This window comes from Silene latifolia, chromosome 4 (genome assembly GCF_048544455.1).
Source record: "Silene latifolia isolate original U9 population chromosome 4, ASM4854445v1, whole genome shotgun sequence".
NCBI classification, from domain to species: domain Eukaryota; kingdom Viridiplantae; phylum Streptophyta; class Magnoliopsida; order Caryophyllales; family Caryophyllaceae; genus Silene; species Silene latifolia.
In genome coordinates this window covers 67,796,782-67,813,413 of record NC_133529.1, presented here as the reverse complement: position 1 = coordinate 67,813,413, position 16,632 = coordinate 67,796,782, and the positions used below count along the sequence as shown (strand labels likewise).

Here is a 16,632-nt window from a genome sequence, read left to right as displayed (position 1 = left end):
AGGTTGAGTCAAAATGGAGTTTTACTGTGATGACATTGCACTGTAAATAGTCAATTTGCTTAAGCCTTGCGTAAATTACTACTTTTTAGCAAAATCTTTGCATTTCACGAATTTTTGTTTTGAAATTTAGTTGAACGAATAGACTTGACTTAAAATTTTGGCAAACTACTTATAAATTCTAAGGAATTAGAGCTTTATAAAACTGGTGTCATCCATGACCAGTTTCATGTAGGTTTGTGAGTAGTTTTTTTTTTTTTTTTGGTGAAGGGTAAGTATATATTAATCAAAAAATAGGGTATACAATATTCCAATTACAAAGCTCAAATATGAGAAACAATCATGCTAGTAAAGGTAATGAATCGAACTAAATCACAGTAGCCATCCACTGTGCATCCAGTGGTTTAAGGGGAATGCAATTTCGCCTCTGCCATCTTTCTTTTACCTCCATCCATACTTGCTGCACCAGGATTTTAGGATGAATCAAATACTGTTGAATCCTTGCACGATTCCTAGCCATCCAAATTGCATAGATAAGACTAACATAACAAGCTCCAGCAATCAGTTTTTGCAACACACTCTTGCACCTCCCAGAAGAAAACCATTTGATAATATCATCAGTTGGGAAAGAAATCTGAAGTTTTTGCTGTAACAAAGTCATACATCTCCTGCTGAAGTCACAATCTTGAAAAATATGCTCATGAGTTTCAGGAGTATTATTACACAAACAGCAAGAGATGTCACTGCAAATACCCATTTTAACCAGTCTATGACGAGTAAGGAGTTTTTTGTGAAGGGAAGCCCAGTAAATAAATGAGGTTCTGGGAACATTAAGGGAATTCCAACAAATAAAGCGCCAAGGAACTTTAGGATTAGGAGACCTGAGCCACTTATAACCAGAAGCAATAGAATAACCAAAAGCATTGATGTTCAAAATATTGTTGAGGTATCCTACTTTGAAAATATCCTTGACCTGCACAATTTTCTTCCAAGCCCAATTGCAGTCTAAAGGAGCTGTGTAGTCAACCCAAGCACATCCCTTCATATAAACATGATTAACCCATTTAACCCAGAGATGATCCTTCTTTGTAGCCAACCAGCTAGTATACTTACCAAGAGCAGCTCTATTCCAAAGCTTTGCATTCTTAATGCCCAAACCCCCTTCCTCTTTTGGAGTACAGCATTTATCCCAGGCTATATTGGGAGCTCTAAGGTAATCATCCTTACCCCCCCCCCCCCCCAAAGGAAGTTCCTACAAATAGCCTCTACTTTATTCATGACTCCAGAAGGAAGGAGAAAGATTGAGGCCCAATAGGAATGCATAGTGGCTAACACAGACTGTACTAGAACCAGTCTGCCTGCATAAGAGAGTTGTCTAGCTCCTAAAGACCTAACCTTATTGACAATCCTTTCAATTAGTTTGTGAGCATCAAATTTGGAAATCTTTTTAGATGAAATAAGGATGCCAAAATACTTAAAAGGTAGAGAACCAACTTTGAATCCAGAAATATCAACAATCTCATCAATTAGCTCTCTCCTAACCCCATTAAAATAGATATTAGTCTTTTCTCTATTCAGACACAAACCAGAAGCAGAGGAGAAAGTAGAAAACCCCCTAAGTAACCACATAATAGAAGGAGCAGTTCCTTTGCAGAACAGAAGGAGGTCATCCGCAAATAATAGGTGATTAAGCTTCAGGATGCCACACATAGGATGGAATCTAAAGGATTATTGCTGAGCAACAACACTTAAAATTCTTGATAAATATTCCATACAAAGTGTAAAGAGCAAAGGAGACAAGGGGTCCCCCTGTCTTAGTCCTCTTTTACCTTGGAAAAAGCCAAAAGAATTCCCATTGACATTAAGGGTGTAGGAAGGAGTAGAAACACAAATCATTATAAGGTGAATGAACTCAGGAGGGAAATTCAAAGCAGTGAGCATTTGATGTAAGAAATCCCACTCAACAGTGTCATAAGCCTTCCTAAAATCAATTTTTATGAGGCATCTAGGAGAGGCAGCTTTCCTATTGTAGAGTCTAACAAGATCCTGACAAATGAGCACATTCTCTACAATGTTCCTTCCCCTTATGAACCCCCCTTGACTCCTATCAACAATATGAGGTAAGACCTCACTAAGTCTAGCACAAAGAATTTTAGCAATGCATTTGTATAAGGTGTTGCAGCATGCTATGGGTCTATACTCTAGGACATAGGTGGGGTTTTTAACTTTGGGAATTAGGGTCAAGGTAGTAGTGTTTACCTGCTTCAACATGTTGCCACTAGTAAGGAAGTCCTTAACAGGTCCAACAACATCATGTCCAACAATGTCCCAAGAATCCCTATAGAATTGACTAGTGAAGCCATCGGGTCCTGGAGATTTTGAGGCAGGAATAGAAAACATAGTGGTTTTGATCTCATCCTTGGTTACAGGTTTAAGAAGTAAAACTTTAAGATCATCAGTAATCACAGGTCCTACCTTTACAGTGGGCTTGTGAACTGGAAGAGTGTTAGCATTGGTCCTCAGTAGATCCGCATAGTAAGATAAAAAAAAAGTTGTTTAATAGCATTAGGATCAGAGTGGAGAATGCCTTTCATATCTTTAATTTGCAGGATTTTGTTTTGGATCTGTCTAGCACGAATTTGATTATGGAAGTAACTAGAATTTTCATCACCTTCACTAACCCAATCCACTTTAGACTTTTGACTGAGGAAACTATAATGAGCTTTGGTCAGGCCTCTGTAAGTATCAGCAACTACAGATTCAGCATCCATCAAACTGATATTAGAAGGATCCATATGCAACTGACATTGAAGATCTTCAAAATTAAGTTTAGCTATCCCAACAACCTTCTCAATATCAGAGTATCTATTCCTATTAAGCTCCCTCAGAGGTTGTTTCAGGCTCCTTAATTTAGTAACCACTTGATACATCCAAGAGCCAGAGATCTTCTTACTCCAATGGTGCTGGACAAGGCCTTTAAAATGAGGATCCTGACCCCACATATTAAAATATCTAAAGTGAGGACTTTTTTTCTAACAACCCTCCTATAGCACAGGCAAGGATTGTGGTCAAAAAGACCTTCAGGTAAAAAATAAGCATAAGAGTCAGGATAGAGCTGTATCCAGTCACCATTAATCATGAATCTGTCTAATCTAAAGTAGACTCTAAAAGATCATAGATCCATATTAGACTCTCTAATAAAATTAATTTATCTCATAAATTGATGTTTAGGTGATCTATGTAACATGCATGCTAATATGAAAGCATAAAAAGAGAGTAAAAGGAAAAACAATTTCCTTACATTGAATTTGTGGTAAAAGGGCACAAACTAGTTCACCTTACTAGCTTGTTCTTGAGTTTAAACCAAATGGACGATCCTCCTTGCAAATCTTCAATAAGAAGATCTCCTTCTTGTTGCACCCAAGAACTAACCCAATAATAATAACAAGTTTTGAACTAGTAACTTGTTAATATTGTTCCCTTGATAAATATTAGTAATATCACTAACTAATCTTAGTAATATTATTAATGTATACTAGTAATGAATTATTATTGTAGAGAGATAGAGAGAAAAAGTTCACATGCAAAATGTAGAGTGTGTAAGTAAGGTAGAGTAAAATGTGAACAAATGATGGAGTGAAGTAGTAGGGAAAGTGGCGGGTGGAGGAGTGTCTTAGTGGACAATTTTGTCTTACATTTTTATCTTACATCACATGCAAAATCTTGTATAAGATAAATTATGGTAGTATACAAAATAAGGTGAAATGATTATGTGAGTAATCATCCACTACTCTTATTTTACACGGTCCACTTGACCGTTTACGGGTCCATGTTGGTACTTATATTTGTCGCACAAATCCGTGTAATTTTTATTTTAAACATCGTATCATGTTTAAATACTTCCATAATTAATTCGTCCAATTCACTCCGTAAATATACGTGTACCACTACACATATTATTTACGTACTAATATTAATCACATTAATCAATTAGTACAATTTTAGTAAATTAACAGTTAATTAACTAAAACTCGTTTCCCAAAACTTATTATTTAATTATCGCATAATTAAATAATAACTGCCGCTCCTCGAGTTCGCAACTCGAAATCTCTCTAAAAATAATCGACTAACTTCTTAGTCTATAAATCAAGGGACTAAACAAATTGTATCTCATACAATTAATTAGTTATCAATTGGGGTTCGTTCCTTTAGGTGTGACCGAAAGGGGTCAGTTGATCACCGCCGTCTCACGACAATAACGTCAAACTCTAGTCAGCCAACCGTTATCGATTTACGTTAATCAACTGACGAGGATCAAATAAATAAATATCTGATGATATTCGATTAATGAGATTTATTATGTTAACGCACTATTGTGGAGTACACTAACTCCAACAATCTCCCACTTGTCCGACACAAGGTGTGCGCTACCAATTCTCTTGTCCGTTTCAATCTCCCACTCAATGCAAGGTGTCTTTCAGGTCGCACTTGCACATGAACACATCGCGAGTGGTTTTCTCGATCGGGAGTGTGACTACCTGACCGGAAAAAATCTCTCACAGATTAATTCCGAGCGTGGCCACGCATTTGTAGTCATTAACTCCTCGAGTGGCCTTGAGATATAGTTACCCAACGTGGGTGGACAATTCCTGTATGCCCTATCTATCCTATTGCACAATACAGATCACCATGACCTAGTAAATGCCCTTTTGGCCTCCTTTCACGGCACGACCTAGGACAAAAACCAAAGTCACTCGGAAACTGCACTTGCTCAGATAATAGTCTCCAGTCAAAAGAATCGACTCATTAGAACATCTTAGAGATCCCCGCCACGACCAGGCGTCTATAATAGAACTTAGGGACTCTCTAAATGGTCACTATCCGACAAAGTGTCACACACTCCGCCTATGTAATCGACCAGTCATCACATATGACCTTATGGTGTTGAACAACCATCAATCGACTTACAATCTAGTCACTCCGAGACGTCACCTCATTAAGTGACTAGGGACAAAATACAATGTTCATCTTATTCACTTGAATATTGTTCAACATTGTCTCCACAACTTATTCAGATAAACAAGGTATTCTGGTTTTCATTCAAACTGAATAATTGAGTTCTTAAAGAAACTCTAACAATGAATGCGATCATCACTTATGTAAATATCAATACTCTATCAAATATTTACATAACGATCTTTAGCAATTAAGGTATACTCTTCAATCACATTGAAATGACAAAACCATCATGTCTACCTTATGCCAACGGCTTTAGTTAGAGGATTAGCAACAGTTGCATCACTCTAATTTCTATTGCAATTTTCCTTTGTTCTATGCAATCTTTTCATCACATAGAGCATTTCTAAGTACATGTCTAAACAAGTTTTTAGACTCTGGTTCTAAAGCCAGTCAAACACTCCCACTGTTTTCACAGTCTCTCGGGAGACGATATTCGGCTAACGGTACTAATCTAGTTCCATTAAATTCCGGTTATCAATTATCTCTTTTACAACATCGGATGTTGTAATGTACTTAGCTTTCGTTCATGATTTGTACGTATAACACTTATACATACACATCCTTCATATGACATCTTTTATGTATGACTCCTCATACATGTTTGCTTTATACATGTATAACTTCTTATACATATATGTATAACTTCTTATACATATTTTATGCACATAGCACTCTTACATGCTAACCATTCCTTAACGTGGCCCATAACATCTTATAAGCATAGGAATGCTATTGTGTAACCCTTTTACATGAAATTCATAAATTCCTCCAATCAAGAGTAAATCCTCATTGCTTCACAAGTACTCAAGGATGCTCTTGATAATCATCTAGTGACACTCACTAGAAAATGATTGGTAATGACTTCTCATATTCTCAACATGATAAGTTCCGACGAGAGAAGCTTTTAGCATATTTAATAGATCCTGCAGCGGAAGCACAAGAGATCATATTAATTGTTCAACAACTTGAACGAGTCAAGAAATTTATCACATAAGTCTCTTGACTATAATGCTAATATCCATGGAGATCTATCTCATTAGATCTGGATATTTAAGATGCGCCATGCTACTCTCAAGTATTCACCCGAGAATATTTCTAGTCACTAATATGTCAAACACATATTTAGACTAAAAAACATCACCTTAGCTACATTTCTAGTCACTAATATGTCAAGCACATATTTAGACTAAGAAACTCACTTTAGCTCCCACTAAACTCTATGTATCATCATGGTATCTCGTCACTCGAGTAATACCGTTTTGATAGACTACATGATTGAACCCAAAGTTCCAACTCTTTGACGTATATAGATCACAAAAGGGATCTACCAAGCATGCTAGGCTTCTTAGCATTGACAACATCAACAAAACTTCTCCCAAAGAGAATGTTTCGTTATCCTTTTGCCTAAACTCATCCTCATGAGAGGCTATATTGCTAAGACCATACGAATTGATAAAGGCATTTGGGTTGTCACAAACTCTCTATAACAAGCCCAAATTTTAAACATCTTATGTAACCTTTACGACAAGATCAAGGTAACCAACCAAGGTATTCACCTTAAATCAAGTCCCGAAAACATCTCGTGTTTCCTTCCTTATTGCATCGTGTGCAAGGAGATCAATTCGAATTGCATAGTGACACGACATCACATAGAGTTCATACTATAGAAAAGCCTTTGATGAGGGTTTAAGATTCGTCACTTTAGAAAAGTAACGCAATATTATCGCAAAATTATCTCCTTATAACCACTGAGCCATAATAAAGAACGTCTTCTTGTATTGTACTCGCCACTGAGCCTCAATAAAGAACATCTTCTTGCATTGTACTCAGTTTGTGGGTCTTGGACTTCCGTAAGTTAAAAATTTCTCCCACTCTGTCTTCCAGAAAATTGAAAATCTTTCTAGAAAGACAGCATTACGAGCCACAAACTCTTTGTTCTCGTTTTGGAGGAGTAAAAAAACAAGTGGTTCAATTTTGGATAACCCTCACAAATACATAAATTGGTTCTGAACATAAACATTTATGATCCCAAATGTATCAAAAGACAAGTTAGGGACTCTCCCTATCCATATCTCATATGGAGTCATTTAGTCTATTATAGTCGGGTTTTAAACTTTTAGTGAGAAAATAGCTTGCAAAAATTGCGAAAAACCTCAAACTATATCTCATAAAGTTCGGTTTATATACTTGACTACACCATACTCTATGGTGTCCCAAGGAGAAGGTATTATGTGAACTGGTTCACAACCTTCTTAGTGATTATTAAGATCATTACTTGATATTAACCATTTGATCTTCAAAGTCATCACTTTGAAACTTCCGATCAACATCTTGATCTTGACGTGCTTTTGGTTTACTACTTCATTTTGAAAATATTCCACGTTTCAAAAATCACTTTTATGTCTTATTAAATAGATACGAGGTTTTCATATCTACTTAACACTACGGTAAAAGTAACCAAGTAAGTATATTACCAACTATCGGCCTTACACATCCGCATGTATATGGTCAATCACCCCACTATTGTGTGTCTTTTCTACAAAAGAAAAACATAATACATGCACACATACCATAAGACTCACAATAAAATGGTTGTTCAATGTGCTTTTCGTTTACTCGTTTGAAACGAATTTACTTGAGGTTTGATCAATTGGGTTCACCGGATGAGAGACTTTAAAATCTACAAGATAGTATAACATTTAGTTTTCGTGAAGAATGTAAAATTCCTCTAACTTAAGTGGTCTAAACCAACCACCAAGTTATCATAGGAGTAGGTACAACATTTTGTTTTAAATCACATAAGTGATGCCTTCTATGTTTAAACATAGATGATTACATTCTTTTAAAACCAAATTTAGGTACATTTGTCCCCATCGAAATCATTGCTAATCTAGCACCATTTCGATACAAAAATGTCCTATGCTAGACGTCTTACGTTTTATCAATTCATGTAAACTTCTTTACAAATAAATGATCCATGCTTGGTATCTCATACTAAGATAGTGGAACTAGCCTATCCATTGAGTAGATGTCTCTTTCAACTTTATTCTATCGCATACATCTAGGGTTGATTCTTCTTAACTCCCACTCACTTTCACATTCCTCTTTGCTTCAATCAAGCAAAAATGAATCTCATGAAGACCTCTCTTCATGTCATTCGTGATATTTTATACACTTAGTAAGAGTGAATTACTATAAAGTGAGTGTAACATGTTGCAAAATCTCAACTTCTTGCGAAATTGGACTACCTAACCGTTCAATTGTTATCATATGCCTAAACTTCTTTAGCGCATAAACAATCGATTTGGCCTTTCTCGAAGTGAGCCATTTGACGGTATCATATTGGAGTATTCTAAGTGTTTTTGAAAACTCTTTTCGCAAACTTTTGAATTACTTTTGAGTAATTAAAATTAATATATCATCATCATCATGACGGAGGTGTCACTTTCAAAATCAAGACTCTCTTGATAAAATTTGACTCCCTTTTAAACTCGTAATATGAGTTTGCAACATGAAAACCCCTTTTAAATATGTATGGATGTTAAGTTGTATAATAATCGCAATAATTGTTGTAAGCTTATGTAGGTGAATTAGTAAATCATGTTACCAATCATTGCTACCAAGAGAAACCTATGAATTTTAGTTAGCTTTTTCATCAAGCAATGGCTCGATCAAAAAAATTAACCAAAAATTTACAGAAATCGACGACCTCTAATCAAAAAAATAACAAAAAACAGGATGATGTTCAGCTACAATCTAATAATAAAGGCAAATCTCATCAAAGTCAGTTACAATTTTCGTCACAAGAGTTCGAGGATGAACTGGAAGTTTTTTTAGAAGATGAGGACGGGGTTCAGGAGGAAGCGGTGGAAGGACGATCAGAACAGGAGGAACCGGTACTGATTCGAGTCACCAAAGAAGATGTTGCTGGTGAAATCAAGTACTGGTCTACATTAGTGGTCTGTTACGTCCTTGGCGCGCATCCTCCAAGCTCTGTTCTCACAGGCTTCGTCAACAGGGTCTGGAAATCGCAAGGGGTTGATAAAATCTCATTCATGCCCAATGGTATATTTCTCGTTCGTTTCAAAACTAAGGAACAACAGAAATTTGTGCTTAATAATGGACATCTCCTCTTTGATAATAAACCTGTTATCATCAAAGAGTGGAGTCCTGATTTGCAGTTGGTTAAACATGATGTTAAAAAGATCCCTCTGTGGATGAAATTATTTGACCTGGATGTTAAGTTTTGGGGAACTGAATGCCTGAAGAAAATCTGTAGTGGAGTAGGCAAATATATCAAGTGTGATGATGCTACTTCTCACAGAAATTTTTTAGGTTTTGCCAGAATAATGATTGAAGTAGACATTGACCAAACATTCCCTTCTGTGCTTAAATTTGTGGATGATAATGGAAACATACAGACTTTAAAGGTAGTCTATGACTGGTTACCTTTGAAGTGCACACAATGCAAGGGGTTAGGTCATGTGGCTACTGATTGCAGGAAGGGTAAGATGGATAAACCTGGGGTTCAGAAAGTGTGGAGGCCTAAGGGTGTTGGGGCAGCTAAACCAGTGCCAGTTAAAAAACCTGCTCAGACTGCTCCTGTTCAGGAGAGCAGATTGAAGACACCTGCTCAGAAACTGGTTCCTTCTACACCTATAGTACCTGCTACTGTTATGACTCCAGTTATGGTTGTCAATACTCCTGTGGTGGAGAACTCTCTTCCTAGACGATTCATAACAAGATTGATGAGAAATGAGGATGGTGGGAAGAGATTTACCACTGGGGGAGGGACCTTTATGGAGGCTTTGTCTACCTCTATGCATAAGGCTAGACTGGGTTTGATTGAATACAGGAATATGGAGAAGGGAGAGTCCTGCAAACCTATAACTGAGAATGGGTAGTTGCAGTTTTTGGAACATTAGAGGCTTGAATAATCCCACAAAACAGTTAGAAATAAAGAGATTCTTATCTCAGAATAAAGTGGGTATTTGTGGTTTGTTAGAGACTAAAATAAAAGTTAAGAACTAGAATAAAGTTAAGCTTAATATTTGTGATGATTGGTCCATTTGTACCAACTCTAGTTTGCATAAAGGGGGAAGGATTTGGCTTATTTTGGATCCTAAAGCTTTTGATGTTGACATTATTGATGTTGCTGTTCAAAGCATTCATACCAAGGTTCTGGATAAAACAAGGAGAAATGAATTTTGGTTTACTGTTGTTTATGGATTAAATAAGCAGGCTGAGAGACATCCATTATGGGATAGTCTAAGGCAATATTGTAAGATTGTGAGAGGGCCTTGGGTAGTTGGAGGTGACTTCAATGCAGTCATGGCTAGCAATGAAAGAATTGGGGGGGGCTCCTATTTCTCATGCTGAGATGGCTCCTCTATCCCAGGTGGTTCAGGACTGTCAGTTAGCAGATCTTGGAGCCAAGGGGTCTTTCTATACCTGGACTAATAAACATGAGCATGGCACTAAGGTTTATAGCAGGTTGGATAGGGTCCTAGTTAATGTGGATTGGTTGGATATTTTCCCTGATAGTTTTGTGCATTTTTTGCCTGAAGGCTTGTTTGATCATTGCCCTGGGCTTGTGCATTTAGAGGGGGAAGTGATTAGAAGAGGCTCCCCTTTTAAATACTTCAATATGTGGTCATTAGCCCCTGATTATGATAGCATTGTTAGGAATGGATGGAGTAAGGAGATTCATGGAACTCCAATGTTTAGAGTTGTCCAAAAGTTGAAGGGTTTGAAAAATGGTTTGAGAAAATTGAATAAGGAGCACTTTGGGGACATTGAGAACCTTACTCATATCACTGAGATTGCCTTACAGCAATTTCAACTTCAGTTGATACAAGACCCCCTCAATGAAGATTTGTGTAAGTCTGAAAAGGATTGTGCTAAAGACCTTGCTGATCTCACAGTTGCTAGAGATCAATACTTGAGACAAAAAGCTAAATGTGAATGGATGCAATCTGGGGATGATAACACCTCTTATTTCCATGCCCGGATTAAAAGAAGAAAGGCCAAGAATAGGGTGTTTCAAATCAGGGATATGGATCAAAATATGTGTGATGACCCTGATGCTATCCAGGCAGCTTTTGAGCAATATTATAAAGTGCTGCTGGGTACTTCTAAAAAGATTACTAATATTAATAAGAAGGTTGTGGCATTTGGTCAATGTCTAACTCAGGCACACTGTGACATCTTGTTAGCTCCTGTAACTGGTGATGAGATAAAACAGGCTATGTATGCCATTCCAGGTACAAAATCCCCAGGACCTGATGGATATACTAGTCAGTTTTTTAAAGATAATTGGGACATTGTTGGACCTGATGTAATTGATGCTGTAAAGGGGGTTTTCCAGTCTGGTACTATCCTCACTCTTCTCCCAAAAACTGAGCTCCCTGACAGTGTGTTGCAATTCAGGCCAATTGCCTGTTGTAATACAATTTATAAATGCCTCTCTAAGGTGATCTGTACAAGGCTTAGCCAGGTTCTTCCTGATGTGATTAGTTCATCTCAGAGTGCTTTCATAAAAGGAAGAGACATTGTTGGCAATATCCTGATTTGTCAGGATTTGATAAAGCTTTACAGGAGGAAGAGTTGTTCACCTAGAATCATGATGAAACTTGATCTACAAAAAGCTTATGATTCAGTTGAATGGAGTTTTGTGACTGAAATGATGGAGGCTATGGGTTTCCCTCCTAAGTTTATTCAAATTGTGGTACAGTGTATGACTACCCCCTCTTATTCTTTGGCTCTTAATGGCAATTTGTTTGGTTTCTTTAAGGGACAAAGAGGGCTCATACAAGGAGATCCCCTTTCTCCTCTTTTGTTCACTATTTGTCTTGAATACTTGAGCAGAATTTTGGGGATAGTTCAGCAGTTGGAGAGATTTAAGTTTCATCCTCTATGCAATAGGGTGAAACTCACTCATTTGTGCTTTGCAGATGACTTGATTTTGTTTTGTAAAGGTGACAAAGCTTCAATCACTTTGATGCTAAAAGCTTTTGACTATTTTTCTAAAGCATCAGGTCTTAGTATGAATAAGAGTAAGTCTAATTTTTACTGCAATGGGATTGATGAAAATATGGTAAGAGAGGTTGAGCAGAATTCAGGGATTAAAAGAGGGACTGTCCCTTTTAAATATCTGGGAGTCAATGTCTCCCCTAAGAGACCCTCTATTCTTGACTGCACTTGTCTTGTTGAGAGGGTGGTGGATAGAATAAGGAGCCTGGGTTCTCGTAAACTTTCTTATGCAGGGAGGATTGTTTTAATTAGGGCAGTCCTTACTACCTTGCATAGCTATTGGAGTAGGATTTTTATTCTACCTAAAGCTGTCATTGGCAGGATTGAGGCAGTTTGCAGAGCTTTTCTGTGGCATGGAACTGATCAAAGTGAAAGTCCTGCTCTAGTCTCATGGGAACAGGTTTGTAAACCAAAGAAACAGGGTGGCATGGGACTCAAGGATTTGCACCTCTGGAATGTGGCCAGTATTGGCAAATATGCATGGTGGGTTACTCAGAAGAAAGACCATCTGTGGGTCAGATGGGTGCACGCTGTGTATATTAAACAGACTGATTGGATGAATTATAAACCTGGAGTGGGCAGTAGTTGGGCCTGGAGAAAAATTTGTCAGGTTAAAGACATGTTCAAAGAGCTTTATACTGATGGGAATGGCTTAGCTCATTTTTCTGTTAGTATTGGTTATAAATGGTTGAAACCTGATGGAGAGAAAGTCCCTTGGTACCCATGGGTTCTTAACAGATGGATTGTCCCTAAACATGCTTTTCTATGTTGGTTAGTGGCTCATCAAAGGTTACTTACGCAAGACAGGCTGTGCAGGATGAAAATTATTACTAGTAACATATGTTTCTTATGTGGCACTCAGGAAGAGAATCATAATCATCTTTTCTTTGAATGCTACTATAGCAAACAATGTCTGGAATGTATCAGTGACTGGTGTAACATTAAGCTACCTGATACGCAGTGTATCCAATGGATGATCAATTGGAGGCAGCCTTCTGCTTGCAAGAAGATGGTGATTGCAGTGGTCTTAGCTTCCTTAATGTATCAGTTATGGCAGATGAGGAATACTAGTAGGGTGGATGGATTTATTTGGCGACCAACAGTCCTTGTTGACAGGGTGAAGCATGAAGTTAAGATTAGACTTAGACATTGTGACATTAAAACTCGAAATGCAAATGTTTTAGTATGGCTTGATCATCTTCAGAAGGTCTAATATAAGGCTAATGTTCTGAATGATGATATTGTTTGTACTTGGGACACTCTATTTTTAATGAGAAGCTTACCTTTCCCCAAAAAAAAAATCATTGCTACCGAATTCCTTCAAAGAAACCACATCCTATGAAAGAACGAAACGAGTATAATAATAAATAGAGGATGAAGTGCGCGATGTCATAGTAAATACACTAATGAAAAAGAACGAAAAAAAAGGAAAAATTAACATTCAATGTTTTAAAAATACTTGTGAAAACATGTTCAACAAGTTTTAACATTTATATAATGATCTCCCACTAAATTATATAAATGATTCCAAGACCCAAATATTAAACAAAAATGAGCATCGCTTGGGCGAAACATCCCATAATTGTGTAAATTCGGTAAGTCACGTTGACTAATTCTACCTCTAGAACTCTTGGTCGACGAATTTCCTTAAATCCATCTACTAGCCCCGGAATCACAAGACCGTCTTATATCCCGTTGAGTCCAACCAATTTTGGCGTGTGATAACCGCTTACCACCCTACTTACCCAAGGTAAAAAGAGAACACCCCGCTTGGGCGAGCGTGGCTCTAATGAACAAGAGATTCATAGGTGTTACTAATTGGTAAGGCTAATCTCAATTTTTAGTAATGTGAGAGATCTTGTCAATTTAGTCATAAATTCCTTATAAGTGAATTAATTCGGTGAATGTAAATGACGTGAATTGACAATCGCAAAAATAAAATGCATGTGAATGGCGATTTTGGCATGCGCGAAAATAAAACAAGCAAACATGTAAGCATATGAATAAATCCTAGTATGGCCACCTAGTTAATAAAAAACTAGTCTATTACATTTCGGAAACCAACTCCTTGGTCCCTTGCCTCTTCATTCCATAAGTGGCTCTTCCTTGTGGGATTTGGAACACCTTCCAAAAATAGACTCCGTCTCGTTGTAATCCGTCTTTTGAAAACGCCGGTAAATAATAACTATTACAATTGAATTACATAGCTATTCCTATTATACATTAATTAATAAATAAACAAAACTATTAATTAATTACAAACCGACAATACGAGATCGTATTTAATTACAAACAAATCGATATTCCCATTCATTTCGGATAATAACGATTAAAATTAACTAGGCCATACTAGGTACAACAAGATAAATACTTTAAATAAATGACAATCATTCATTCAACTTAAATAAATATGCTTAAAATGCTGTAAAATGATGCCAAAATGATGCAAAAATCGCCCTATCTATCAATCGTTGGTATCCATCTCGGTCTTTGTGGATTTAATCGATTTTTAACATGTAAAAATCAATAATCAACTCTTAAATCTCATTTAAGTCCAAAATAATTGTCCAAACTGTTTTGAACCTCAAAATTAGTCCTCACTAATTTTATGATAAATAATTAGTTTGATTTGGTGATATTTTGCTAATTTAATCGATAAAATCATAATATTTAAGTAAAAATCCAAAATATTTGAAAAATTACCCAAAAAATTGAAACAAAAATTTTTAGTATTCTGGAACACTCCCAAGAACACCAAAATGTCAGAAAAAATGCCCACAAATTCCGGATAAATTTTATGAAGAAAAAGATCGATATTTATCGGTTTTTAAACACTAAAACCAATAAACATCAAAAAAAAGTGAAAACACACATGAAAAATCACTTTTGACATTTAAATAATATTCTTAAATGTACATAAATTTATCATGGGCAGAATCAAAAATTTCGAAATTATGATTAATTAATTTGACTTTTATCGACTTTTTTACTCAAAAAATCAATAAACATGCAAAAATTCGAACCAACCTTCAACTTTTTGCATAAAAACAGTAGAAAACATGCATGAACTACCATAAAAAATCCATGCACCGAATCAACTTTTAACTAATTTTAGTCAATTTTTTCACTAAAATGCGACATTTTGACTCGGTTTTCTACCAAAAATCATTAAAAATAGCAAAATAACTTCACAAATCACCAAAAAATTCCACAAACCTTTTGATATCAGTAGGTATTCATGTCCCAAAAATTTCGTGCTAAAACCTCTTCTAACATAATTTTTGATGTTTTACTAATTATCTCATAATTCATTAAAATGCTTAAAATCAACATGCAAATTACAAGTCTAAGCTCTGATACCACTTAAAAGATCATAGATCCATATTAGACTCTCTAATAAAATTAATTTATCTCATAAATTGATGTTTAGGTGATCTATGTAACATGCATGCTAATATGAAACCATAAAAAGAGAGTAAAAGGAAAATCAATTTCCTTACATTGAATTTGTGGTAAAAGGGCACAAACTAGCTCACCTTACTAGCTTGTTCTTGAGCTTAACCCAAATGGAAGATCCTCCTTGCAAATCTTCAATAAGAAGATCTCCTTCTTGTTGCACCCAAGAACTAACCCAATAATAATAACAAGTTTTGAACTAGTAACTTGTTAATATTGTTCCCTTGATAAATATTAGTAATATCACTAACTAATCTTAGTAATATTATTAATGTATACTAGTGATGAATTATTATTGTAGAGAGATAGAGAGAAAAAGTTCACATGCAAAATGTAGAGTGTGTAAGTAAGGTAGAGTAAAATGTGAACAAATGATGGAGTGAAGTAGTAGGGAAAGTGGCGGGTGGAGGAGTGTCTTAGTGGACAATTTTGTCTTACATTTTTATCTTACATCACATGCAAAATTTTGTATAAGATAAATTATGGTAGTATACAAAATAAGGTGAAATGATTATGTGAGTAATCATCCACTACTCTTATTTTACACGGTCCACTTGACCGTTTACGGGTCCATGTTGGTACTTATATTTCTCGCACAAATCCGTGTAATTTTTATTTTAAACATCGTATCATGTTTAAATACTTCCATAATTAATTCGTCCAATTCACTCCGTAAATATACGTGTACCACTACACATATTATTTACGTACTAATATTTATCACATTAATCAATTAGTACAATTTTAGTAAATTAACAGTTAATTAACTAAAACCCGTTTCCCAAAACTTATTATTTAATTATCGCATAATTATATAATAACTGCCGCTCCTCGAGTTCGCAACTCGAAATCTCTCTAAAAATAATCGACTAACTTCTTAGTCTATAAATCAAGGGACTAAACAAATTGTATCTCATACAATTAATTAGTTATCAATTGGGGTTCGTTCCTTTAGGTGTGACCGAAAGGGGTCAGTTGATCACCGCCGTCTCACGACAATAACGTCAAACTCTAGTCAGCCAACCGTTATCGATTTACGTTAATCAACTGACGAGGATCAAATAAATAAATATCTGATGATATTCGATTAATGAGATTTATTATGTTAACGCACTATTGCGGAGGACA

At 36.1% G+C, this 16,632-nt stretch overlaps 1 protein-coding gene across 1 annotated transcript; it reads right to left on the bottom strand.

The window, feature by feature from the left end:
- Nucleotides 1-364: 364 nt before the first annotated feature.
- Nucleotides 365-2,999, bottom strand: LOC141651610 (uncharacterized). Its single transcript, XM_074459313.1, has 4 exons — nucleotides 2,585-2,999; nucleotides 1,827-2,492; nucleotides 1,348-1,643; nucleotides 365-1,249 (listed from the first exon to the last, which is right to left on the bottom strand). The coding sequence occupies exons 1-4, from the start codon at nucleotides 2,997-2,999 to the stop codon at nucleotides 365-367; spliced, it is 2,262 nt and encodes a 753-aa protein (XP_074315414.1).
- Between the last annotated feature and the right edge of the window lie 13,633 nt (nucleotides 3,000-16,632).

Bases quoted from the DNA above. Each gene is read 5' to 3' on its own strand.
- LOC141651610 (XM_074459313.1), bottom strand. From the start codon at position 2,999: ATGTGGGGTCAGGATCCTCATTTTAAAGGCCTTGTCCAGCACCATTGG. The intron at 1,644-1,826 runs GTAAAAGAGGAC...TGTTCTGCAAAG, and splicing joins TTCTTTTGGCTTTTTCCAAG to GAACTGCTCCTTCTATTATG. The intron at 1,250-1,347 runs GTTCTAGTACAG...GGCTATTTGTAG, and splicing joins TCTCTTATGCAGGCAGACTG to GAACTTCCTTTGGGGGGGGG.